A 26,495-nucleotide genomic window follows, 5' to 3' on the forward strand; every position below is an offset into this window, starting at 1 on the left:
ACTGACTGGACTGGTCAAATATGACCAATTGCAGGATTCTGCCTGGGTTGCATGATAAACCAAGAGAGAAAAAATTGGTGTGGACAGTATGATTACAGACCATACATAGTAAATGTACATCACAAAGATTAAGAAATTGGCAGTAGTTGCAAGATTGGGATATCTTTGTGATATGTACTTTGTTGTATATCTGAGTGCCTCTGCTGCATTATTTTATGATTTCTAGATCTGTCATTGGTTATGTTGCCATATTTTGTGTGTGTGTGTGTGGGGGGGGGGGGTCTATAGACTGTATGTATATCTAGGAATCACTACAGAGATGTTTCACCAATCAGACCTGCAAAGTTGAGCAGTATGATTATCTCAGTAGCTCAGAGTTTTTAACTTAATGCCATCAGGCATGGATTACAAAGTGGAGGTTAGTTTAGTTTCTTTATACAAGGTGGTTAATAATCAGGAGTTGCTATTGTGTGATTGCATGTACAATATCAAGTCAAGTAAAAAAAAAAAGGCATGATGAAACTCTTGAAACCTGTTAACCAGATGTGCATAGTCTCAGGTTTAAAAGTATTAAACTTAGGCTTTCTGGACACTGGATTAGATTTGCTTATTGATTTTAGATTTTGTAGCCGGTGGTGGTGCTGCGATAGCGTTGTCGCCTCACAGTAAGACGCCGACCGGTTTGACTCTCAGCTAGAGCGTCTTCTGTGTGGAGACATGCGTGAATTGGCGTACCTTCGTTGAAGGTTGTGCATTAGGGCTGGCAACTCAGCACGTAAAAATCAACTGCCAATCATTAGCGGGCCGGAATTCCGCTGTGGCGACCCCTAACCAGGAAAAGCCGAAAGACACAACAACAACTTAAAAGCACTGACTCAGTCACTTAGTAGTAACTTACTTCCATTGTTTTGCCAAGTATCTGGAGATGACCTTTTTGTACTCTAGTACATTTCGTATTTACAGTTAACTGTGTGAGGTTTAAATCTAGATCTAGCTGACAATTCAGGAAACACGTGGTGTTATACTAGTATCCTTATTATTGTAAAACTTTTTTAACTAATATTAAAAAGTAAGCAACAGTGATGTGCATCACATTCCTGAGTACAACAAAATTATATTTGGTTCTAATGCCATTATTATTTTTTTCCTCCCGTAGATTGAAAAGCGTCTGGATGCAGTAAGATGGGTTTGTCACAATTCTACCAAAAAACTAGCATCATGTTTACAGGGTCAGTCGGGTACAGATGTTGAGAAAAGACATGTAAGTACTATATTTCTGAATGTCTCTCGTTTCAGCAGGAACATTAAAGCCTAGTTTTTGATGCTGTCTTGTTGGTAAATTATATTGTGTATGCTCCTGGTAGCTTGTGTCCTGTAGTTGGTATGGACATTTTTGGGCACTGGTGAGTATGTAGGAGTGAGGTATAACAGTCTTAGGGTTTGAGGTGAATTAATATGTGATTGGATTTATGAACAGGAGAGGGTTGATATCAGATGGATGTCTGTTTTTTGACCATGAGTTTTGCTAGTAGCAAAGGCCAAAAATACTGTTTATCTGCAACTAAAACCATGCAAAAATAAGTGACTGGTTATCTCTGTATTGTCTGCCATGAGTAGTCTGCAAATGAGCTAGTCGAGCTAAAGTTTATGTGGGTGGGAAGTGCCTGTATGTTCATAGGTTGGTACTAGGCTATCAGCCCTAGGGCCTATACAAGCCTAGCCATAACAATTCCGTGGCTATTTCTTCCCTGGATCCCTGTCTAACAGGGTGACTGACGTGATCCCCAGGATGAATTTCCTATCTCTCATCCAATCGTCAAGGTTCCTTTTGAATAGGGCCAAAGAGGCACTCTGCTTGACATGTATTGGCAGTCTATTCCAGAGTCTGGGGAGCCTCTGGATCAGGAACCTGTCCCTCCAACATGTTTTGTTCATTGTTATGACCAGGTTTAGCTCCCTGGAGCGTGTGGCTCTGAGGGATTGGGATTTCTTTGTGTAGCATGTCCAACAGCTCTGAGTTTGACATGGCCTTGTATGCTAAGCAGAGATTGCCTCTTGAGTAGATGATATGTGACAGAGTATAGCTGGAGTTTTTTTTTTTTTTAGATGGTCAGCATAGGGCATCTGCTTTAGGCCTGTGATTCTTGTAGTGAGGTATTTCTGTGGTGTTTCCAGTTGTTGCAGATGTCTTGAGAGGTAAATACCAAACAGGGTGTTGTATTCTATAATGGGTCTAATGAGGGATGATTACAGTGGGACAATTACCTCCTTTTTTCCGGATGAAAAGCCCTTAGTGATGAGGTGTGCCACATAGAAGGATTTCCTGACTGTTGTGGTGATGTGGTTATCGAAGGTGAGACCACTGTCCACCTATGTCCCTAAGTCTCAAGTCTCATCACACTTTCGGTGATGTTCATAGTGTTTCACTGTTGCAGTCATTACAGTTGGGTTATCCTGCTGGCAGGCTACCCGCAGTCTGCCCGAGTTCCAAAGTTTAGTGTACTGCCACTAATTCACGGGTACATGTTTTTTCCCATAGGGGATAACTATACATTTCTTGGCATTGCGCTTGATCCCATGGCTCTGGCACCAAGCATCTGTTTCTGTAAGGCCCTTTTGTAGAATATCCACATCATTTGGGGATTCAGTAATGGTTCCCAGTTTGCAGTCATCTGTGAACTTTGTTAGCCAAAGTCCTGTAGTGTTGGCCTATACTTCAGAGAAGTAGATGCCAAGCAAGAGCGGTCCCAGGACTGAACCCTGAGGTACTCCACTTCTCACTTGTCTGGAGCTGGATTTGGAGCATGCTACTTTTACAGTGTGGGTTCTGTCAGTAAGCTAGTTGACACCCCATCGAGTTACGTAGGGATTAATGCCCAGCTTAGTAAGTTTCTATGATTCCAGAGTTGGGAGATGGTGTCGAAGGCCTTGGTGAGGTCCAGATAGGTTGTGTGGACTGCCTTACCCTCGTCCATACCTCTGGAGACTGATTCAAAGTAGTCAGTCAGGTTCAGGAGACAAGATCGGCCCTTCATGAACCCAAACTGGGTGGGGTCCAGTGTTTGAAGGTTGCCAATGTCTTTGTTTATAAGTTCCATGATAATACGTTCCATGGCCTTGCAGATCAGACTCATCAGACTGATGGGGCAGTAGTTCCCAGGATCCAAGGTGGATCCCCCCCTTGTGGAGTGGGATAACTGTAGCTGTGCGCCACTCAGTGGGCACAAAGCCTGAGGTGAGGCTATAAATAAACATGACACTTAGGTGAGGTGCCAGTTCATTTTGTAGTTCATGTAGTACACAGCCTGGGATGTTGTCTGGTCCCATGGATGCTGTATTCCTAGCTTTGGAGAGTGTGGTTTTTACCTGTCTGGCTGTTATTACCGGAATTTGGCAATCTTTCGGTATTGAGATGGGCCCTTTAGGGAGTGAGAGGGGGTAAAGTTGGCACTGAATCGATCTGCCAGGATATTGGCAATATCCTTGGGATCAGTATATTTAATGCCATTCTCTTGTAGCTCAGAGCGGATCTGAGAATTGCCATTTAGATTCTTGACATAGCTATAGAATGCCTTGTGGTTGTCTTTGGAATCTTTGGCAAATTTATTTTCGTAACTAGCTGTGGAGGATTTTATGAGGGATCTCAGCTTCTTATTGAGGCTGGTAAGGGAGTTTCTTGCATCCTGGAATTTTCCACTTTTCTGCAACAGTTTCTTCCTTTTGTTGTAAAGTTTGTTTATGGCAGAGGACCACCAGATTGGCTTCCTTTTTTTGGAGGAGAGCGTCTTGGTTCTATTTGGGATGGCATGATTCATGCACAATGGATGTGCTCGTACAGTTCCTTAGTGTAGGATTCAGCAGTCAAACTTTCAGTTCCCTTCTGCATGGGTGTCATGAAGTTGGTCACTTCTGACTTGAGTAGCATGAAGTTGGCTTTGGAGAAGTTTTTTACGTATGGAAAACATTGCTTGAGAAAGATGTACATGGTTGTGATCACTTCCAGGAAGTGGCGCCATCTAAGATGTCCTTACTTGAATCACTGGTTGCAGTATTCCAGTTGTATTAGGTTATATTGTTGAGGTAACATGACATCATATCGTATGGCTAAGCCTGTGGGCGTAATGCTGGCTTAGGAGCTTATGTGTTTTGCTGCCAGTCTGAACTCACCATCTTTATTCACATTAATCTGTTTTCCATTTGTTGTTGCAACTATTGCCTACACTTATCCAGGTAAGTGCCTAGTTGGGGGAACTTTCCTTTTCTTGTATTTTTTTTTATTAAAAGATTTGTTAATGTCTGCTAAGAGGGGGGAGTGTTATTGTTGTAGGCAGATAACTCACCAAGGACCTCCACTCCCAGTTCTTATTTTGTTTAGGGCTGAACATGATTACAAAAATGTTTGTGCTCAAGACCCTACATACTCATGTTTCCTTGTTAAATACTTGGAAACCCTGTGATTGGATTGCCTTCTGCAATCTAAGATGGCGGAACCTCCTGCTTTGGACATCCTGTTAACATTAAAAAAGTTGGTAAAAAGGCTCGGCCTGTACTGTCTGCTACCCAGTCTGATTCGGTTGTATCCACTGAGATACTACAGGAATCCAGTGCATGTCCAACTTCTTTGCAGACTCCTGCTGGAGGCTAGTATGGGGACTGGTTGAGAAGGTAAAACCAAGAGTAATAATTTTTGAAGGACTGGAGGACATTTCTCAAGTCTTTGTATGGGAAGAGGTACCCAGTACTGTGATCGAGGTCTCCAGAGTTCCAACCAGCTGTGTTTCATTAAGGCAAACATCACCATTAATGAAAAGAAAGAGAAGAACAGACATTTCTTCATTTTATATGTCCCATGAAAAGGAATATTTAGAGTTCTGACAGGGTCTGTATTAGTCCATCGTATCTCTAAAACCCTCTGTCATCTACGTGTGCCCCCCCCCCCCCCTTCAGAAAGAACACTAATCTTTATCTGAGGAGTTGGAATCTGTTTCTAATGAGAATTCTTTAGCCTATTCATCACAAATCCATTCTCTTGGTCAGCTCGTCTCTAATGAGGAGGAAGCATCGCAATGGTGGAGCACTTTGATTGGGAATCACAACAGATGTATAATGTGCAAAAAAAAAAAAAAAAAAAAAGATATTAGTGTGCTGGAAGTAGGGGCTCATGTGCCTAAAGTACTGGTAGCCTTCTTGGATGACTGTTTACATCCACATTGGCGACTTCTGATTGCCAGCCTCCAGCACCAAAGAAGCCTGATGGGTTTATAAGATCCCTGAATACCTAACGTTTCTTTAAAAAAATCCATTAACAGATTTTTCTGCTTTTTCCACTTCCACTAACAGACCTGTACAACTTCTGCCATCTGCTAATGTTTTGCCATCTGAGAGAATAGGTATGAAAAGAAGCTTTGTTATACTTCTGCCACTGTTGCATTCCATGCCTTGGCAAGCTACTCAAGTTGCTAGGCATTCTATTAAATGCTTCTTTGAGAGTTACAGTGGTGGATATCTCTGATTTAACTAAATCTGGTTCTTACTTTTCTCCCACCCACTCCCAATCAGGAAACTGGACACAGATGTTTCGGACCTGGCTTTGGGAACCTGCACAGGTTTCTCCATCTGTTCAGGGCCAGTGGTCCCCCAGGCATCAACAAAAGAACATCAGTGTGAAATGACAGCTCTGATTAAGGCCCTTCAGCTGTTTTCTCACATATGGAAACCAGGCATTTTCTCTCTCTTCACAGACAACAAGACAGTTTTGTGGTCTATCTACTGACTGGGGAACAAGTCCTACTAGCTGTGCAGGCTAGCTCTTCTGGCATGTGATCAGGCTGTAAAACTATATATTGTCCCTTCAGGTGGAGTACATACCATCAGAGGAAAGTGTACTCGCATGTTCTCTAAACAAGCCCATAGAAGACCCTTATGAATGGATACTGAACATAGTCCACAGATTGGGTATTCCTCAAATAGACTTGTTTGCCTCCACTCTGAACAGTACAGCTTAAGCTGTTTGCTCCAAGACTCCTTGTCCCCAAGCCTGGAGGCCAAATGAACTGTCTCTATGCCTTCCCCCCTCTCCATCTAATTCGAAAGGTTCTACTGTAGATCCAACTTGTCAAACCAGAAATTTTGATGGTGACTCCCTTCTGGCCCACGCAACACAGGTTCCCCATTCTTTTTCACCTAACCATAGGCAGTCACTGCAAGTTACCCTACAAAGTGGGCCTACTCAGAGAAAAGGGGCGGTCTGCTTCAGATCAACATACAGACTCTTAACCTGATGGTGTGAATGACAGGATTTGAATCCTTTTCAGGCACGAATTCTCTGACAACGTTCTTAAGGTTTTTTCAGGAGACACGAAAACCTACCAGTAGAAAGTCTTGCATCTCCAAATAGAGAGTTTCTATTTGGTGTCATAAAAAATGCAAACCCCCTTTAGGTGGGGGAAGGATTCAACAATTTTGAGCTTCTCAAAATCTGGACTTGCTTTCTGTTATGTTAAGGCATAACTTAACTGCCATCTTAGCCTGCATGCCACTTAATCCATAGTTTCTTTCACTAGTCGGAGTCAAGCAATTTTGAAAGTGTGTCCTTCACTTGAACCCATCTAGAAGGGCTATTCCATTTCCCCTTTCCTGTATCTGTTTCATTTTGGAAAAAACTTTGCCAAGGTTTGACCTTGCACCCCTAAAGTTTTATAGTAAGAAAACTATTTTGCTGGTGGATCTTAATTCTGCCATACTTGAGCTTTAACCATTATAGCTATCCCTTCTTTAATTTCCCCTAAAGATGGGGTCTCTCTGAAGGCTGACCATCCTTTCATTCCCAAGGTAGTCCATGAATTGTCTCAGTCAGGATATACATTTTACCTACCTTCTTTCCAAAACCACAGAACAGAGATGAGAGGATTCTGCACATCCTGGATTTACAAAGACAACTTAGATTTTCCCCTTATCAAGACCAACGATATTAGGAAAACAGACCAGCTGTTTGTCTCAATCGGCCCTCTAAATCCATTTTCTTCTTTTGTTCCTTCCATGGCACGTCCCTATCTTCTCCATTAAAAGCACATTTCACCAGAGCAATCTCTTCTGGCTTTTTATCAAGGGCTTAGATCACAGAGATGGTCTGGAAGCAGCAACTTTGTCCTCTATGCACACTGAACATTATAGGGTAGATTCCTTGTCTAGATCAAGGACTTCTTTTGCTAACTGTGTACTCTTTGGATTGGTAGACAGCTGTCCTGCCTCCGGTCCATCCACCCTTTCCAACCTCTAAGCTTTGGGAATCTCCCAATAGTATCGGAATATTGCAACCGTGATCTCAGGAGGACATAGGACAGTTTAAGGATTTACTGTAACAGTAGATGTCCTGTTGATCCCTGTTGTAGTATTGCATCCCTCCCTTCCTCCATCCCACTTTTTTGTTTATATTTACCCTACATTCTCCCCTTTCTTGGCTGACTTTGTTTTTCTTAGATCTGTTACTTAGGCTTGTTCAGTATGCTGTAGAGTCTGTCTTACCCGCCTACTTGCACTTTTGTATCCCAGTACCCATGGGCATGGTTCGTATGCCAGATGTACAAGTGTAGGGAAGGATTTGGGCTTTGGTACATCAGGGGAGGTCTGGATGTCCTTCATGGATGCATCTGCAGTCATAACAAATGGGTTGTCCTGTCGTCAGGCAGCCCTTCAGTTGGCCGGATTCCAAAGTCCGGGTCCGGCTTCGGCTGATGTCGCACTTCACCCGACGTCATCTCTGCTGGTCTTCGGGTATAAAGGCATCAGCCGACGCCATTTTCCTCAGTCTTTCTTGCCGCGTGGCGCCCGAAGCAGAAGCTGTTCGCAAGTGCCGGTCGGTCAGATCCAGAGATTACTACTACCGAATACTCCTTCAAGACTTCTAAAAGCTAAGTACCCGTTGGGGACTCTTTCTTGCCTCAGCCGATGTCAGAAAAAGTCAATAACTGTTTAACTTGTGGGAAACAAATACCTCATAAAGATTTCCACTCTTACTGTTTGCCTTGTTTAGGCCCAGACCACGTCGTAGCAGCCTGTTCGGCCTGTGCTTCATTCAACCGACGAGCGCTTAGGCGTCGGTCGGAGTTTGCTGAACAGTTTTTCGGCTCAGATTTTGCGTACATTATGCCGTCGGATCCTCCGACTACCCAAATTGTTAAAAACGCAAAGAAAAAGACCGACACTCGCGGTCCGGTTTCGCCGAAACCATGGTTAAGCAAACGCGAGTGTCTCGGTTTCGGCGAAACCGAGAAAACTGATCAAAGTACAGCCGAATCAATGACTACTACTGAGGTTCCGGCTACTTTACTTGAATCGGCCTCAGAAATTTAACCTACAACAGTGGTTACTAGTGACTTATCAGACACCATCCCTTTGGATGTCTCTACCCCAGCACATGGTGCTGCTAGGCCTCCTGCAGCCATGTCTATTAAGGCCTTTGCCAGGGCTAAAGCAGCCAAATCTACTAAATCAGTGCCTGTTAAACCCCCCTCAACCAGGCCCACTTCTAGTTCACAAATGCTTACTCTGGCAGAAGATTTAATATCCTTAATTAGGGGATCTCAATCTCACCCAGACAGGGCCTCTCAGCCCCCAGAAAAGAGACCTAGAGCAGAGCCCCCCGAGCCTGTGTCCTCTGATGATTCTGCGTTTGACTCGGATATTACAGACCAGCCAGAGGCTCCTTTCTCCAATTATGAAGACTCAGATGCTGAAGAATCCATTCCAGCTGCTTCTCCACCAGAAGAATTCTCTTTTGGGGAAACCTTACATGCCATGAGAGAACAATTCCAATGGCAGGAACAGGATTTCTCAGATTCCAGAAAAAGACTTAGGACTTTTCTGCACCTACCACAACACAGGCCCTTAGCTATACCTCCTGTCCTCTCTGTTGTGGACGATGCATTTAATGATGTCTGCACTGCACCAGATTCCTTACCTCCAGCCCCTGCCAAACCAGATAGATTTTACAGGGTGCCAGACACTCATCATCACCTATACAAGGCCCCACTTGCAGACCCCGAAACTATATCCCAGGGACCTAAGGCAGTAGCCTCGACCACAGCAAAAAACCCTATTCCTTCTGAAAGGGAAGCCAGGTCTTTAGACAGATGGGGCCAAAAAGTATACACCTCTGCTACTCTCTCAGCTAGAGCTTTAAACTGTCAGTTTCACATGATACAATACCAAGAGTTTATGCTTGATCAGTTAACTAAAAAACTATCCTCTGATGACTCTATAGATAAGAAATATGTATTAGAAATGGTAAATAACATACAACAGGTTAGTAACCATTCCTTAAAATGTGGCTATGATGCACTGGAGGCTTCATTTAGATCAGCCATGACTGGCACAGTGATAAGAAGACATGCATGGCTGAAGGAACAGGTCTTACCAGATCATGTTAAAGCTAAGTTATTAGATGCTCCTATGGATAAGGCCAGTTTGTTTGGTACACCTGCCCAGCAGGTAATGAAGAAAATGGAAGAAAAGGCAAAATCTGTACAAACGGTTAAAGATTTCTTGCAGGTTCAGCCCCAAGGTTTAGCAGGAACTGGCCTGCCAAAAATTGGTCCTTTCCTGACTCCACAAGATCCCAAAGGGCAGGAATAGGCGTTCCAGAGGCAGAAATCAATCCAGAGGGGTGCCTACAGAGGACGACAGTGGCAAGGTAATAACAGAGGCACAGGCACAGCCACTACCACTACAACAGGACAATCACAGTGACTTGATTCTAACTCCGCCTACCAGGGAACAAATAGCAGCACCATTAGGCGGAAAATTAACCTTATTTTCGAAGAACTGGCACAATATCACAAAAGACAAGTGGATTTTGCAAACCATAGACCAAGGTTACCAGTTCCACTTCCACACTTTACCAGTCAAAAGAGGAATGCCAAACCTGCCTCCAAATCAAAAAACAGAAGCTCTACAGCAGATAATGCAATTAACAAAGATGAGAGCTGTGGAAAGAGTACCAATAACAGAACAAGGCAAAGGATTCTACTCCAGACTATTCCTAGTTCCAAGAAAGGAAAAAAGTTGGAGACCTATTCTCGACCTGTCCACCTTAAACACATACATCATTGTCCCAAAATTCAAAATGCTGACCCTACAGCAACTTCTTCCCATGCTGGGCAAGGAGTGTTGGCTGGTAACTCTAGATCTCAAGGAGGCATACCTGCACGCCCCCATTCGACCAATTTGCAGAAGATACCTCAGATTTCTTGCAGGATCAGAGCACTATCAATTCTCAGCATTGCCCTTTGGCTTATCTACTGCCCAGAGTATTCACAAAATGCCTGGCATCAGTAATCGCCCACTGCAGACTACAGGAATCCAAATTTATCCATACCTGGACGACTGCCTGCTACAAGGGGACAACAAAAGCAAGCTGACAACAGATTTACAACGGGTCATTTACTTGCTACAAGCACTGGGATACACAGTCAATTTACAAAAGTCAAGGCTGATTCCATCCCAAACAAGGACATTCTTGGGCGGAATTGGACACAGTAAAACAAATGGCATTCCTAACTGCAGAAAAACAAAAAGAACTCCCTCTTTACTTCTTGGCACTAACAAAACAGAACAAGCTAACAGCAAGAAAAGTTCTGCAGGCCTTGGGCTTCATGGCATCATGCATAATCTTGGTTCCACATGCCAGACTGCATATGAGAAAACTACAGTGGTACCTAAAGAATTTATGGTCCCAACACAGGCACAGCCTAGAAGCAGAAATTCCACTAATCCCATGCCTAAAACAGGAGTTCCTATGGTGGGCTCAAGCATGCCAGTCAAACCCAGGCCTACCCTTTCACAACTATCGAGCAAGCCAAACCATCACAACAGACGCCTCAGACCTAGGATGGGGGGCTAACATGCTGGACAAATGCGTACAAGGATTGTGGACGCAGGACCAGCTTCACCTGCACATCAACCTAAAAGAAATGCTGGCAGTAAAACTGGCAATCCAAAAATTCAGACCATTTCTCAAAGAAGGCCATTTGATGATAAGGACAGACAACACCACAGTCATGTGATACATCAACAAACAGGGAGGCACTCATTCATACCCCCTATGCAGAATGACTTTGGACCTTTGGAACCTGGCACTCAGCTACAACATCCAATTACAGGCAATATTTGTACCGGGAAAGGAGAACACTCTAGCAGACATGTTAAGCAGAACCACCTCGGATGCTCACGAATGGATGCTACACCCGGACATCTTCAAGACCATCGCAAAGAAATGGGGAATGCCACAGATAGATCTATTCGCTTCCCTCTCAATCACCAGCTCAAAAATTCTGCACAAGGACATTCCATCCACTTGCATGGAAAGTGGATTCGCTCTCCTTCAGCTGGAAAGGTCTGACAGCATATGCATTCCCACCTCTTCCCTTGATACACAAGGTATTACTAAAAATCAAGGAGGAACGTCCAAGGATAATCCTGATAGCTCCGAACTGGCCAAGACAACACTGGTATCCATTGCTGAGGAGCATGTCTCGGGACAAAATGTGGTCAATACCCCTGATGCCTTTGATGTTAACTCAGAACAACTACAGCATCATGCATCCAAACCTAAAACGTTGCAACTGAATGCATGGAACATCACATAGCAGCAACTAATCCAGATCTTTCCCAAAGGGTTAAAGACATTATCCTTGAAGCCCGCAGACCTTCAACAAGAAGGAACTATGCAGGGAAATGGAAAAGGTTTGTCATTTGGAGTGCTGAAAGTGGAAAAGATGTGTCGAATATAGATATTGCTAACATTCTGGAGTACTTGGCAGAGCTTCTACATACAGGCCTGTCCTATTCCTTCATCAAGATACATGCATCAGCTATTTCAGCAGAATACAGCTTTGATCCACCTGTCTTCTCACATCCTCTACTCAGGCAGTTACTCAGAGGGATCAAGAGTGTAAAACCTCCTAGGAAACCATCATTGCCAGCTTGGGATTTGAACTTTGTGCTAGAAAAGTTGACACTCGCACCTTTTGAACCAGCAGCAACAGCAGACCTACAGCATCTATCATGGAAAACTGCTTTCCTACTGGCAATAACCTCAGCAAGGAGGGTTTCTGAACTTCAGGCCCTAATGGCAGTACAACCCTTCCTAATCTTCCACCAAGATAGAGTGTCCATGAGGACTAATCCTACATTTATGCCTAAGGTGGTATCCAGAGTGTCTTTAAACCAGGCAATCCACCTACCTACCTTCTTCCCCAACCCACAAAACAGAGGGAAAGAATGCTGCATACCTTGGATGTACATAGACAGCTACGCTACTACCTGGACAGAACAAAAGTAACAGAAAACTGACCAGCTTTTTGTAGCCTATGCAACAGGAAGGGAAGGAAAAGCAATTTCCAAACAGACAATCTCCAAATGGATAGGAAATTGCATACGATTCTGTTACTCCTTCCATGGAAAACTAATTCCACAGAACATAAGGCCTCATTCTACAAGGGCAACAGCCACTACCACAGCCTTCTTACGAGGAGTGGCAACCAAGGACATTATTGAGGCGGCTACTTGGACCTCCGTGCATACATTTGCCAAGCATTATAATTTACCTCTGTATTCCAGATCCCGAGCAGGGTTTGCCACTGCTGTACTGCAAGGGATCCTAACCACACCATAATCTTTTCTTCCTCCTCCCTAGTTGGCTATGGTATTCTACCCAGTTGTTATGACTGCAGATGCATCCATGAAGGACATAGTACAGTTTTGTACCTACCATAAATGTAGATGTCCGAACTGGATAGCATCTGCAGTCAGGATTACCCTCCTCCTTCCCTCTGTGGTACTCCTAGGTATTTACCCTCCTAATAGCTAGCTGGTGGGGGGAGTCTCTTATGGTGTATTTGTTTGTATATATGTACATACATGCTTATTTTTTGTGTTTGCCTTCTATCTTTTTTGGAAACATTGGCATTTACCCAAAATTTAGCCTTCCAAGAGTGCAACTGGCATCTGGGGCAAGAAACACTGAGGAAAATGGCGTCGGCTGATGCCTTTATACCCGAAGACCAGCAGAGATGACGTCGGGTGAAGTGCGACATCAGCCGAAGCCGGACCCGGACTTTGGAATCCGGCCGACCTAAGGGCTGCCTGACGACAGGACAACCCAGTTGTTATGACTGCAGATGCTATCCAGTTCGGACATCTACATTTATGGTAGGTACAAAACTGTACTTTCCTTCTGTGAAATAACTCAATAGTATTGGAATGCAGTAGGACATCTACTGTTGCAGTAAGTTCTTATGCATTTGTACTTTCTCACAAGTACTACTTGTTAGTTCTAGAGATAATGTTGATCCCAGGCATTTAAATGCTTTCCTGATGTTCTGTTTTAGAGTTGCATAGTGGATTACATAGCTGTAATTTAAGCAACCTGCATTGACTGACATGCTCCAGACCTCAAAAATAACAGGAAGGTACTTAAACACCTTTGTAGCAACACAGGTGAGGTGAATTGAGTCAGCACTGGATTACTAGCTGGAAAGTGAGAGTGAACGGGTACATATTGGCTCTTCCATCCCACGGGAAGGCTGAGGGCTTCTCTGCTTTCTGGTGGTGTCTTGGGGTGTATAATTTTAGCTGCTTATACTATTATTTTATTCAGATTTTTTTTATTTTATGAACAGTTAACATCCAAATTAAACTTTACAAAATGCTGTAGATCCCATGGACAGATTATGATGGCCCTAGTGGTAGTGAAAAGGGACGGTGTGTAGTGTTGTGGAGATGTAGGAACACTTTATTTAAAAGATGTCTGATGTCCAAAACATTTAGTTTACATGGCAGACAGTTGGATGGACCATGGTGGGGAGGCTAGGAGTGAGAGTGATGTTGGCTCACCCTTCCTTGGTAGAAGAAGGCAGTGTGACTTGCGGCACCACCTGTCTGAACAGTAGGACTAACAGATTGTTGACGACTGCTTGTCATGGTGGTCGAAGCTCACTATGTTCTCTGCATTGCCCTTTGGCTTATCTACTGCGCCCAGAGTTTTCACAAAGGTTCTGGCTCCAGTGATAGCTTACTTCAGGCTTCAAGGCATTCAAATCTATCCTTACTTGGACGACTGCCTGATTCTGGCTCAAGAAAAGGAAGACCTTCTACAGCATCTGGAATATGTCATAGCAGTGCTAAGATGCCTAGGGTATTCTGTGAACGAAATAAAGTCCAGTCTAGTACCCTCTCAAGACATGTGCTTTCTGGGTGTGAGACTGAATACAGCAGCCCAGATGGCCTTTTTAACCCCGGACAAACAAAAGAGTCTGTCACTTTACTTCCATCAACTATCTCATCAGTCCGTGCTGACTGCAAGGACAGTCCTTCAAGCATTAGGGTTCATGGCATCTTGTATTCTGGTGCTTCCCAATGCCAAACTGCATATGAGGAAGCTGCAATGGTATCTCAAAAATGTATGGACACAGCACTGCCAAGATTTCGACACTGTCATTCACATAATACCTTGCCTTCAAAAGGAATTCTTGTGGTGGGCTCAGGAATGTCACCTAAACAAGGGACTCTCTGTGACCCGGCCAGAGGCGAGTCAGATTTTAACGACAGATGCCTCGGACACTGCTTGGGAGCTCATCTAAATGGAAAGTGGATACAAGACAAGTGGCCTGCCAGACTACAGCATCTACATATCAACATGAAGGAGATGTTAGCAGTCCAGTTTGCATTGGTCGCGGTCAAGGAGTTACTTCTTCCACGGCAGGTGTTGATTCTAACAGACAACACAACTGTCATGTGGTACATCAACAAGCAAGGGGAACACATTCTTATCCTCTATGCAGGCAAGCAATGATTTTATGGGAGACTGCGTTAAGCCTGCAACTGACTCTTCAGGCAAGGTTTCTGCCAGGAGCACAGAACTCCCTAGCAGATGTATTAAGCAGACAAATCATGGATCCCCACGAGTGGAAACTGGATCTTCATGTATTTCAGAAATTGACAGTGTCATGGGGAACTCCAGACATAGATCTGTTCGCTTCTCCACTAAACCACCAGCTGCCAAAGTATTGCACAAAGGGGTTTCATCACACAGCTTGGAAAGTGGATGCTCTGTCTTTCAGTTGGAAAAACCTTCATGTCTATGCCTTTCCACCTCTGCCTCTTCTTCCAAAGGTATTATTAAAGGTCAGACAAGACAGGCCAAGGATGATTTTGATAGCTCCAGATTGGCCTCGGCAACACTGGTACCCACTTCTAAGGAGTCTTGTAAAGAAGCCTCCATGGCCTTTACCTCTGATTCCTCATCTATTATCTCAGAAGGACGGTCATCTGCTCAATGTCAAGCTGCAATCTCTTCATCTCACAGCTTGGCATATTCTGTGTTGAAGCACAGCAGGTCTCAGCTTCCTCAACAAGTTTTAAATGTGATTACGGAAGCTAGAAGGCCTAGTACTAGGAGAGTGTACGCAGAAAAATGGAAGAGATTTTTATTTTGGAGTACTGCAAAGAATTTGGAGATTTCAGAGCCTAATTTGAGTGTGGCTCTTCAATATCTTACTGAATTATTGGACAAAGGTTTGTCCTTCTCTTCCATAAAGATTCATGCTGCAGCAATTTCAGCTCACTATGATTGTGACCCACCTTTGTTTTCGCATCCTTTGTTCAAGCAGTTTCTTAGAGGGGCAAAGAATATAAGACCCCCACGAGAGCTCCTACTCCTGCTTGGGATCTCAATTTTGTGTTGGAAAAACTTACTCTACAACCTTTTGAGCCTGCAGCTACTGCTGAATTGAAATATTTGTCATGGAAGACTGCTTTTCTGTTGGCTATTACTTCTGCAAGAAGGGTGTCTGAGTTGCAGGCCCTTATGGCAGTAGAGCCCTTTTGATTTTCCATAAGGACAGGGTATCATTACGCACTAATCCTTCCTTTATGCCTAAGGTAGTTTCTAGTGTGGCTTTAAACCAAACTATTCATTTGCCTACGTTTTTGCAGATCCTCAAAATAAAGGGGAAAAGATTTTGCACACTTTAGATGTACACAGGCAATTGCGTTATTATTTGAGCAGGACTAAGAATTTTAGGCAGTCTCAGCAGTTACTTGTTTCTTTTGTTTTGATTTCACAGGGCAAGCCTGTGTCAAAACAAACTATTTCTAGGTGGATTGCCCTTTGCATTGCATTTTGTTATTCCCATCATGGCAAAGAGGTTCCAGCTGGGATTAGGCCTCATTCCACTAGGGCTACTGCCACTTCAACAGCATTTCTAAGGGGTGGCAACTAAGGATATTCTGGAAGCAGCTACTTGGAGTTCAGTGCATACTTTCTCTAGGCATTATCACCTGCCTATATACTCTAAGACTAGGGCTGGTTTTGCCACAGCTGTTTTACAAGGCATGTTGTCAGCTCCTGCTACTTTATAATTTGCCAGCCTCCCTTACCTCTGCTTTGGGATTCTACCCAATTGTCAGGACTGCAGCAAGGGAAGACGAAGAACATAGTACAGTTTTGTACCTACCATAAATGTAGATGTTCGAGGATTCCCTTGCTGCAGTCCAATTTACCCTCCTCCTTCCCCTCTGTGTTTCGGGGTGGTTGTGTAGGTGAGTTTACATGCTTATATTTTTTGTATATATTGTTGTATATATTGTACATGTTTTTTGGTGCAGGTTGTTTTTGGGACTTGTCTTTTTGGGTCTTCTGACATCTGGGGCAAGAAAAGACTGAGGAAATGACGTCGGTCATGCGCATTAGTACCCTGACGTCAGTCTAAGGCGCCATGACCGACGTCAGCCTTATACTCTGGTATTCGGGCCGACTGGGACGCGGACTATACCCAATTGTCAGGACTGCAGCAAGGGAATCCTCGAACATCTACATTTATGGTAGGTACAAAACTGTACTTTTTCATGTATGTTTTTATTGAGGTGTTTTTCTAGAGTTTTCAAACATTTTTAGATGCATTTTTATTAGAGTACATGCTTTGTTATTTTATTTTTTTTATTTTACATTTGTTGGATAGTCCGACTGGATGCATGTCTATTTTCAGCGGAGGCCCGGGGAGAAAAACTCCAAGGGTAAGCAGATACAGCATTACATATTACAAACAGACTACAGTGATTATATAAGTAAGCAAGTTAAACAAGTTCCACAGGTTAGAGTTAATCCCGAGTGTAAGTCAGGTTTAAATTAAATTGCACAGTAAGCTGGTTAACAGATTTTTACAGATTCTAGAGAGAGTTAGCCAGGCTTGATACATTGACATAGCCAGTTAAGTGCCAAATGTTTTTTTGAGTCTAGTTTTAAATTGACCTAAGGTAGAAAGTAAGGTAATATCAGCTGGAAGGGAGTTCCAGGGTCTACTTACAGAGTTTGCAAAGAGATAGTCACCGGTTGTGTTATTCATTTTGCTAGTCTGAATTAGTAGTTTGTTAGAGGATCGAAGCGGTCTGGGATTGTTATAGGGTGTGATAATATTTTTAAGTGCAGGAGTATTGTTCGGATTATAGAGGATTTTATAGGCCATAATTAGTTGGTCATACTGGATTAGGCTGGGTAGTTCAAGCCACCCAAGCTGATTTAGATTGATGCAATGATGTGACCTAAAAGGCAGCCCAGTGGCAAACCTGGCAATGTGGTTGTAGCAAATTGAGAGTTTAAGGACAGTCTTGTTTAAATTGGAGAGTAGAGGGGATGCATATAGAAGGGTTGAAAGAAGGTGAGAGCAAGCTATGGCAATTTTAGCTGGAGGGGTTAGGAAGGCTTTTATTCTGTAAAGTGACCCTATTTTTTTTATAGATAGTTTTGATAGTTTGGTTAACATGTAGGTCAAATTTTAGATTATCTATGATGACACCTAATAGTTTTGTATAGGTGTCAGGGGAGATTATTGTCATCATTTGAATTTATGGTAAAGGTGAAAGCCGGTAGACCTACGCGTTGAAAATAACAGCATTTTAGTTTTTTTGGGATTTAGGATCAAACGACGTTCAGAAAGCCAGTTTTCTATTATATTAAAGGTGGTCTGGGTAGCTGACCATAACTCTATTGGAGATGTGGCCGAGCAAATCAGAGTAGTCTCATCAGCATATTGGATACAGATGACTTTTGGGATGACAGTATAAAGGTCATTAATGAAGATGGAGAACAGCAAGGGCCCTAGTGTATAGAGTCTTGTGGTACTCCAAGGGTGTTGGGTAGAAGATTAGAGAGTTTGTTCTGCCAGAGGACAGCTTGCTGTTGACCATTCAGGTAGGATTGAAACTATTGAAGGGCTCTAGTATCTAGACAGAAAGTTTGCAGGGTGTGGATTAAAAGTTGGTGATCAACCATATTGAATGCCTTGGAAAGATCCAAGAAGAGAGCTGAGGATATATAATTATTGTTGCGATTATGGTTTATGGTGTTGGTAAAGGCTAGGAGGGCTGAAGTAGTGCTGTGATGAGGACGGAAGCCATGCTGAGTGTCTGCTAAAAGTTGATTCTGGGTTAGGTGGTGCATAAGTTGTCTATGAATACATTTTTCCATAATCTTTGCAAGTGGAGAGAGTATAGCTATTGGCCTATAATTGAAGAAATCAGTAGAGCTGCCTCCTTTGTGAAGTGGGATTACATAGGATATTTTCCTGATAGTGGGAATTTTAGATTCTACTGTGGTTCGATTGATTAGTATTGAGACTGGGTAAGCAATAGCATCAGCTGAATGTTGTAGGTACTCTGCAGGGAGTTGATCAGCAGAAAGTGTAGTGGGTTTTAATTTTTTGATCAATGTACGGATAAGTGAAGCGGCGACCGGTTGGAAGCTGAACGCGAGTAGGTTTCTAGAGGTGGTACTTTAAGGACCAGGGGAGCTAGGAGGTAGTTGGCTAAGCTAGGGCTTGAAATGTCTCAGTAAAGAATCTGTTAAAACTGTCAAACATTTTCAAGGGTTTTATCAATAGTAGCAGCAGGGATTGGGGTTGAAGTTTGTCCAGGATGCAGTAGATTATTTAAACCTGCCCAAAACTTCTGAGGGTTATTTTGATTTACTGTCTGTAAATTACAGTAGTATTGTTTTTTGTCTTGTAAAATGGATCTTTTAGTTTTGTTCCTGGATTGCCTGTATTTAATGTGATCTTGGGGGTCTTTAGAAGAACGCCATAAAGCCCATGCTTTGTTTCTAAGGGTAATTTTGAGTTCAGACTCTTTAGAAAGCCATGGCACAGTTTTTGCTTTAATTCTCTTTGAACCAACAGGTGCATGCAAATCAAGGATCTCAAGGAATTTGTAGTTAAAGTATGCTACTGCTTCCTCTAAGGGGAGGTGTTTTAGAATAGACCAATTACATGAGTTTAGTTCTTGTTGGAATTTGGCAGGGTCAAAGTTTTTATTGTTTCTAACCTTTCTGAGTAAGGGTTGTTGGGAATTAATGGCTTTGTGCTTAATTATATATGTGAGAAGTTATTCATATATATTGTCAATCACAGTTTTATTATATGTTGAACTTATCTTTAGTGTACCACATTATTTTATGGGTAGTGTTTGAGTTATTTTACTGAATGTTACATTTCATTCCAGTTATGTTATAGGACGGTCTTTAAGAAACGTAACTGTACTAGGAAGTAACATTGTAGTATATGGAGTCATCTGACTTGAAAAGTACATATGATTGGTTAGTTGAGTTTTGAATATTTTTTAATGATTTAAGCTGTTTGAATGGGAAATTTATTTGGTCTGGTGAAGTGAACTTGAACTTGTGAAAGCGCTTGACATATTATAATAAAGAATTTGTACTCCATTTTACTCTGGCCATGTTTTGGCCTAGTCATTTTTTTGTTTTCTCGTCTTATGTAGTAAAAGAAGTTAGAGGGAGAGGAAGACACACACACACACAAAAATCATTAAGGAACGAAATTCAGTTTTAATTTTTCTGTAAAAGAAGAAAATATATCCCAAGGGCTTAATGTTTAAGCTTACAAAATAATATCCATTCAGCTGAGAAAACGAGGCCTTTGAAAGGATACGTGAAATGCAGTGTATTAAATAACATTAAATTTCAAAGAAAGAGCAAAGAGGTACGTATAATATGCTGTCCAGGAATTCAAGTCTAGTAGTAGTATACACCAGCCGTACTGAATGTCTCTTGAACACCTCCATATTGTGTATGTGGACTTTACAAGAAAGTTGTGCTTGGGTGTTGGAATGAGTCATGGCGTGTTTTATCTGACACTGCTCAAGCTAAAGTGCTCTGCCTGCAGATACATTGCTTTAAATGTTATTGTCAAGTACTGCAGAATAATCCCATTGGTTACTGTTAGGTTCCCACCCCTCCCATGGAATTTAACAGAACCATCATGTTTCAACCTTATTATTTCACCTTGTCATTGTTTTACAAGATGAGGTAATTAAACCTGTAACTTGCACACTGGCTCTTCTGCTGAGCAGCTGATGTGGGTCAGATCTGTGCATGTGCAGACATATTGGCTCACAGTGACATTGACCCATAACAAGATTTTGAATTGGTCAGTCATGACAATTTAATCAAAACACTAGCTAACTTTGGTATTGACAAAAGTACCTGACAGTGAATGGTTCCCAGCTTACTTTACAAGCTGCAAGATGAACTATAGTGTTGCTTCAGTTTATTTATGTAACTGGTCATCAGAAGTGCAGCTTATAACTGAAAAAAATATAGTATTACTATGATGTTCTTCATCTCACATTGCTGCAGTCATAACCTGTGGGTAGTCCGCTGTCCTCTGTCGGCCCGAATACCAAATTGTTAGGCTGGCGTCGGTCATGGTCGCTCAGATCTGACGTCAGTACGCCATGGTATTAAAGCGCATGACCGACGTCATATCCTCAGTCTTTCTTGCCGCATGGTCCGTAGCAGAAGCAGCGTTTGCAAGTGCCGTTCGGCGTTCTGAAATTTTCGTATTCTGAGTTTCAGACCGAAAACCAAGTTGGGCTGGCACTCGTTGGGGAATATTTTGTTTTTCTTGCCTCAGTTAATTCCGGATGTCAGAAAAAGTGAATAATTGTATTTCTTGTGGGAAACAGATACCGCATAGGGATTACCACTCTCTGTATTCCTTGTTTGGGGCCTGAGCACGACGTAGTCGGGTGTCGCTTTGTGCTAGATTTAATAAGCGCACCATTAAACGTAGGTTAGATTGCGCTAGGCTTGTCTTCGTAAGCGGTGTAATTACAATATGCCGCCGGATCCTCCGGCGCCACCGCTAAGAAGCGCAAGGAAATATCGTTAAAGTCCAAACAGGATGAGTCGTCCGTTCCGGACGCCGGTTCTTTAGAAACTACGGTGGAATCTGTGGATCCAGCCAAGGTTTCAGCTGAGTCTCAGGGGGAGCCGTTAATTTTACAAGATGTGGCCTCTCGGGAGTCGGGTCAGGCTGAGGGGGCCTCTCAGGTTGCTGTACTCCCTTCTTTGCATAAGGTGGTTAGGCCTTCCCCTTCTGTCTCTAAGGTACCTTCCAAGGTCAGGCCTGGTTTGTCTTCCTCTGGTGTCAGTCCTAGTTCTGCAGGTTCTGTACCTAAAAAACACATGCTAAAAATGGCAGAAGATTTGATTTCCTTAATCAGGGGTTCTATGCCCCCTCCAGATAAGAGGCCTAGGGTGGAACCAGAGGTGGAAAGTTTGGAACATGCTTCAGATTACTCAGAGTCTTCGGCTGAAGACATTCAGGATTTTCCTCCTTATTCTGATTCAGACGCAGAGGATTCCAGTCCTTCTGCTTCTCCTCCAGAGGATTTTTCTTTTTCAGAAACCCTGCATTCTATGAGGGAGCATTTTAAATGGGAAGGTCAGGATTTCTCAGATTCCCGAAAGAGGCTTAGGGAATTTTTGTTTTTACCACAACATCGGCCCTTGGCTATACCTCCTGTTTTGGATGTTGTTCAGGATGTTTTCTCCGAGGCTTCCCTTAATCCAGACTCTTTGCCTCCTGCGCCAGTTAAACCAGATAGGTATTACAGAGTGCCAGAGGCTCATAAATATCTGTATAAGAGCCCTAGGGCTGACCCAGAAACTATTAGCCAGGGACCTAAGGGTGTCAGGGCTTCTGCTGTGAAGAATCCAGTTCCTATGGATAAAGATTCTAGAGCTTTGGATAGGTGGGGTAAAAAAGTGTATACCTCTTCCACTCTAGCAATGAGGGCTTTGAATTGCCAGTTTCATATGTTGAAGTACCAGAATTTTCTCCTTATTCAGTTAAAATCTAAGGTAGATGCTTTGGCAGAGGGCATAGAGTGTAAGGAATTACAGGATTTGGTTCATGCCTCTGATCAGGTGGGTAAGCATTCTTTGCAGTGTGGTTTCGATGCTTTACAGGCTTCTTCCAGGGTGGCTGCCACTGGATCAGTTATTCGTAGGCACGCCTGGCTTAAGGATCAGAACTTGTCAGAGCATGTTAAAGCTCGAATTTTGGATGCTCCTCTGCAGTCTGAAGTTTTGTTTGGTTCTCCTGTGGAGTCAGTCTTAAAGAAAATGGAAGACAAAGCTAAGTCTATGCAGACTGTTAAGGATTTTTGCAGGTGCAGCCCCTAAGTTTAGCAGAAATTGGCCTACTAAGGGATGGGCTTACCCTTCTTCTGATTTACAGTCTAGGGGCAGATCTAGACGTGGTAGGGGCAGAGCTCAGGGTTCTTTCAGGCCTAGAACGTGGAGTTCCCCTGCACAATCTACAGGTGAGGGCAGGGGCCAGTCCTTTCGTAAACAGACCCAATGACCTGCATCTTCAGCTGCCAGATCCTGCCTGTCTGGCAGCTCCTCTGGGAGGAAAGTTGGCACTCTTCAGGCAAAACTGGTTTTAGTCACCCAGGACAAATGGGTGTTGGACATTATAGACCGAGGCTACAAGTTTTATTTCCACACATTGCCTCCTTTCAAAGGCATGCCAGACGTTCCTCCTCAGCAAAGGGTGGAGGCTCGCAAACAGATTTCTTTACTTCTTCAAATGGGGCTATACAGCAGGTCCCTCTGTCAGAAGTGGGCCTAGGATTTTATTCTCGCCTGTTTCTTGTACCAAAGAAAGGAAACACTTGGAGGCCAATTTTGGATTTATCTATCCTCAACACATACCTGGACATTCCAAAATTCAAAATGTTGACGTTGCAACAACTTCTGCCTCTGTTGGGCAAAGATCACTGGATGGTAACTCTGGATCTCAAAGAGGCTTATCTTCATATTCCTATCAGGCCCAGTTGCAGGAGATTCCTGCGTTTTCGGGCTGGGACTTTACATTATCAGTTCTCTGCATTGCCCTTTGGCTTATCTACTGCGCCCAGGGTGTTCACAAAGGTTCTGGCTCCGGTGATAGCCTTCTTAAGGTTAAGAGGGATACAAATTTATCCTTATTTGGACGATTGCCTGATTCTTGCTCAAGACAAAAACAAGCTACTTCACCATCTACAATATGTTATGGCAGTGTTAAGGTGCCTAGGGTATTCTGTGAACGAAACAAAGTCCAGTCTAGTACCCTCTCAGGAAATGTGCTTTCTGGGTGTGAGACTGAATACAGCCTCCCAGATGGCTTTTTTGACCCCGGACAAGCAAAGAAATCTTACACTTTACTTCCAACAATTGTCTCTACGGTCCAGGCTGACTGCAAGGGCAGTCCTTCAAGCCTTGGGGTTCATGGCATCTTGTATTCTGGTGCTTCCCAATGCCAAACTGCATATGAGGAAGCTACAATGGTATCTCAAAAGTGTATGGACGCAACACTGCCACGATCTGGACACTGTCATTCAGATAATACCTTGCATTCAAAAGGAATTTTTGTGGTGGGCTCAGGAATGTCACCTAAACAAGGGACTCTCTGTGACCCGACCAGAGGCGAGTCAGATCTTAACGACAGATGCCTCAGACAAGGCTTGGGGAGCACACCTCAATGGAAAATGGGTTCAAGACACGTGGCCTGCCAGACTTCAACATTTACATATCAACTTGAAGGAGATGTTAGCAGTCCAATTTGCATTGATGGCTTTCAAGGATCTACTTCACCCAGGACAAGTGTTGATTCATACAGACAACACGACTGTCATGTGGTACATCAACAAGCAAGGGGGAACCCATTCGTACCCTCTTTGCAGGCAAGCTATGATTTTGTGGGAGACTGCTCTCAGTTTACACCTCATTCTTCAGGCAAGGTTTCTGCCAGGAGCACAGAACTCCTTAGTAGATGTTTTGAGCAGACAGATGGTGGATCCCCACGAGTGGAAGTTGGATCCTCATGTATTTCGACAGTTGACAGTGATATGGGGGACTCCAGACATAGATCTGTTCGCTTCTCCACTAAATTTCCAGTTGCCAAAGTTTTGCACAAAGATGTTTCATCCAACAGCTTGGAAAGTGGATGCTCTATCATTCAGTTGGAGCAATCTTCACGTCTATGCCTTTCCTCCTCTGCCTCTCCTTCCCAAGGTACTCTTGAAGGTCAGACAGGACAAGCCCTCCATGATTCTAATAGCTCCAGATTGGCCTCGGCAGCACTGGTACCCTCTACTGAGGAGTTTAGTACGGGAGCCTCCTTGGCCTTTGCCTTCAATTCCACACCTTTTGTCTCAGGCAGGCAATCATTTCCTCAATGTCAGGATACAGTTCCTGCATCTAACCGCCTGGCATATTCTGTTCTAGAACCTGGAGGGTTGCAGCTTCCTCAACAAGTTTTGAATGTCATTTTGGAGGCCAGAAGGCCTAGTACAAGGAAAGTTTATGCTGATAAATGGAGGAGATTTTTTATTTGGAGCAAAGCAAAGAGCTTTGATGTTTCCAGGCCTAATTTGAGTGTTTCTCTTCAATATCTTACAGAATTATTAGACAAGGGTTTGTCTTTCTCCTCTGTAAAAGTTCATGCTGCAGCCATTTCTGCTCATTATGACTGTGACCCACCATTATTCTCTCATCCTTTGTTTAAGCAATTCCTTAGAGGGCAAAGAACATAAGACCCCCATGTAGAGCTCCTACTCCTTCCTGGGATCTCAATTTTGTGTTGGAAAACTTACTTTACCTCCTTTTGAACCTGCAGCTACATCTGAGTTGAAGTTTTGTCTTGGAAGACTGCTTTTGTTGGCCATTACGCCTGCTAGAAGGGTATCTGAATTACGGGCTCTAATGGCAGTTGAACCCTTCCTCATTTTTCATAAGGATAGGGTATCTCTGCGTACTAACCCTACTTTTATGCCTAAAGTGGTTTCAAATGTGGCCTTGAACCAATCTATTCATTTGCCTACTTTTTATGCTGATCCCCAAAATAAAGGGGAGAAAATTTTGCACACTTTGGATATTCACAGGCAGTTGCTATTATTTGAGCAGGACTAAAGGGTTCAGACAGTCTCAACAGTTATTTGTTTCTTTTGCTTCGGCCTCTCAGGGGAAACCTGTTTCAAAACAAACTATTTCTAAGTGGATTGGCCATTGTATTGCTTTTTGTTATTCTCATCATGGTAAGGAGATTCCGGCTGGAATCAGACCTCATTCCACTAGGGCTACTGCCACTTCTACTGCTTTTTTAAGAGGTGTAGCTACTAAAGATATTTTGGAAGCAGCTACTTGGTGTTCAGTGCACACTTTTTCTAAACATTACCATCTCCCTCTTTATTCCAAATCTTGGGCTGGGTTTGCAACTGCAGTCTTACAGGGCATGTTAGCAGCTCCCAATGCTTTATGATTTTGCCAACCTCCCTTTACCTTTGCTTTGGGATTCTACCCACAGGTTATGACTGCAGCAATGTGAGATGAAGAACATAGTACAGTTTTGTACCTACCATAAATGTAGATGTTCGAAGATCCACATTGCTGCAGTCCAATTTACCCTCCCTCCTTCCCCTCTGTAGTTTGGAGTGGTTGTATAGTTTGGGTTGTAAATATTGTTTGTACATGGGTTTTGGAGGTTTTTCTGTTTTTGGCTATGGCCCTTCTTTTTAGGGCCTTCTGACATCTGGGGCAAGAAAGACTGAGGTTATGACGTCGGTCATGCGCTTTAATACCATGGCGTACTGACGTCAGATCTGAACGACCATGACCGATGCCAGCCTAACACTTGGGCATTCGGGCCGACCGAGGACAGCGGACTACCCACAGGTTATGACTGCAGCAATGTGGATCTTCGAACATCTACATTTATGGTAGGTACAAAACTGTACTTTTTGTGGCATGCATCAGAACATAAAATCAACCCCCTCTTTAAGCATTACTGATCCCCATGGTTCAACTTTACCTATAGTTATAGAACCAAAGTACCTAGAAGTAACACTTGATGTCCTTTCTTATCACTGTTGCAATATTCATCACCTCTGGGATCTCCTCCCAAGGATAGCCCAACGTCCAGCCAATATACTAAAACTTTTATTACCTAGGGAGTGTCGTACATGACATGCTCCCCATGCAAGCTTAGAGCAGAAAGGTAATGGACGTACGCTCCCAACTCGGAACCTGGTTGCTGCCAGTCCAAACGCTGTTGTGGTATGTTGGTCTGAATGCCCTTCACTTTGCTGGTTATACCAAA

At 43.3% G+C, this 26,495-nt stretch overlaps 1 protein-coding gene across 3 annotated transcripts in view; it reads left to right on the forward strand.

The window, feature by feature from the left end:
- Window positions 1-26,495, forward strand: part of ARHGAP17 (Rho GTPase activating protein 17) — a 1,246,301-nt gene that overhangs the window by 270,686 nt on the left and 949,120 nt on the right. For all 3 annotated transcript variants that reach the window (XM_044089406.1, XM_044089407.1, XM_044089408.1), the window contains exon 3: window positions 1,157-1,261. In XM_044089406.1, coding sequence (XP_043945341.1) covers window positions 1,157-1,261 — 105 coding nt within the window. The remainder of the gene's footprint in view (window positions 1-1,156; window positions 1,262-26,495) is intronic.

Source organism: Protopterus annectens, chromosome 12.part0 (assembly GCF_019279795.1).
Source record: "Protopterus annectens isolate FY-2018-M chromosome 12.part0, PAN1.0, whole genome shotgun sequence".
Lineage (NCBI taxonomy): Eukaryota > Metazoa > Chordata > Ceratodontiformes > Protopteridae > Protopterus > Protopterus annectens.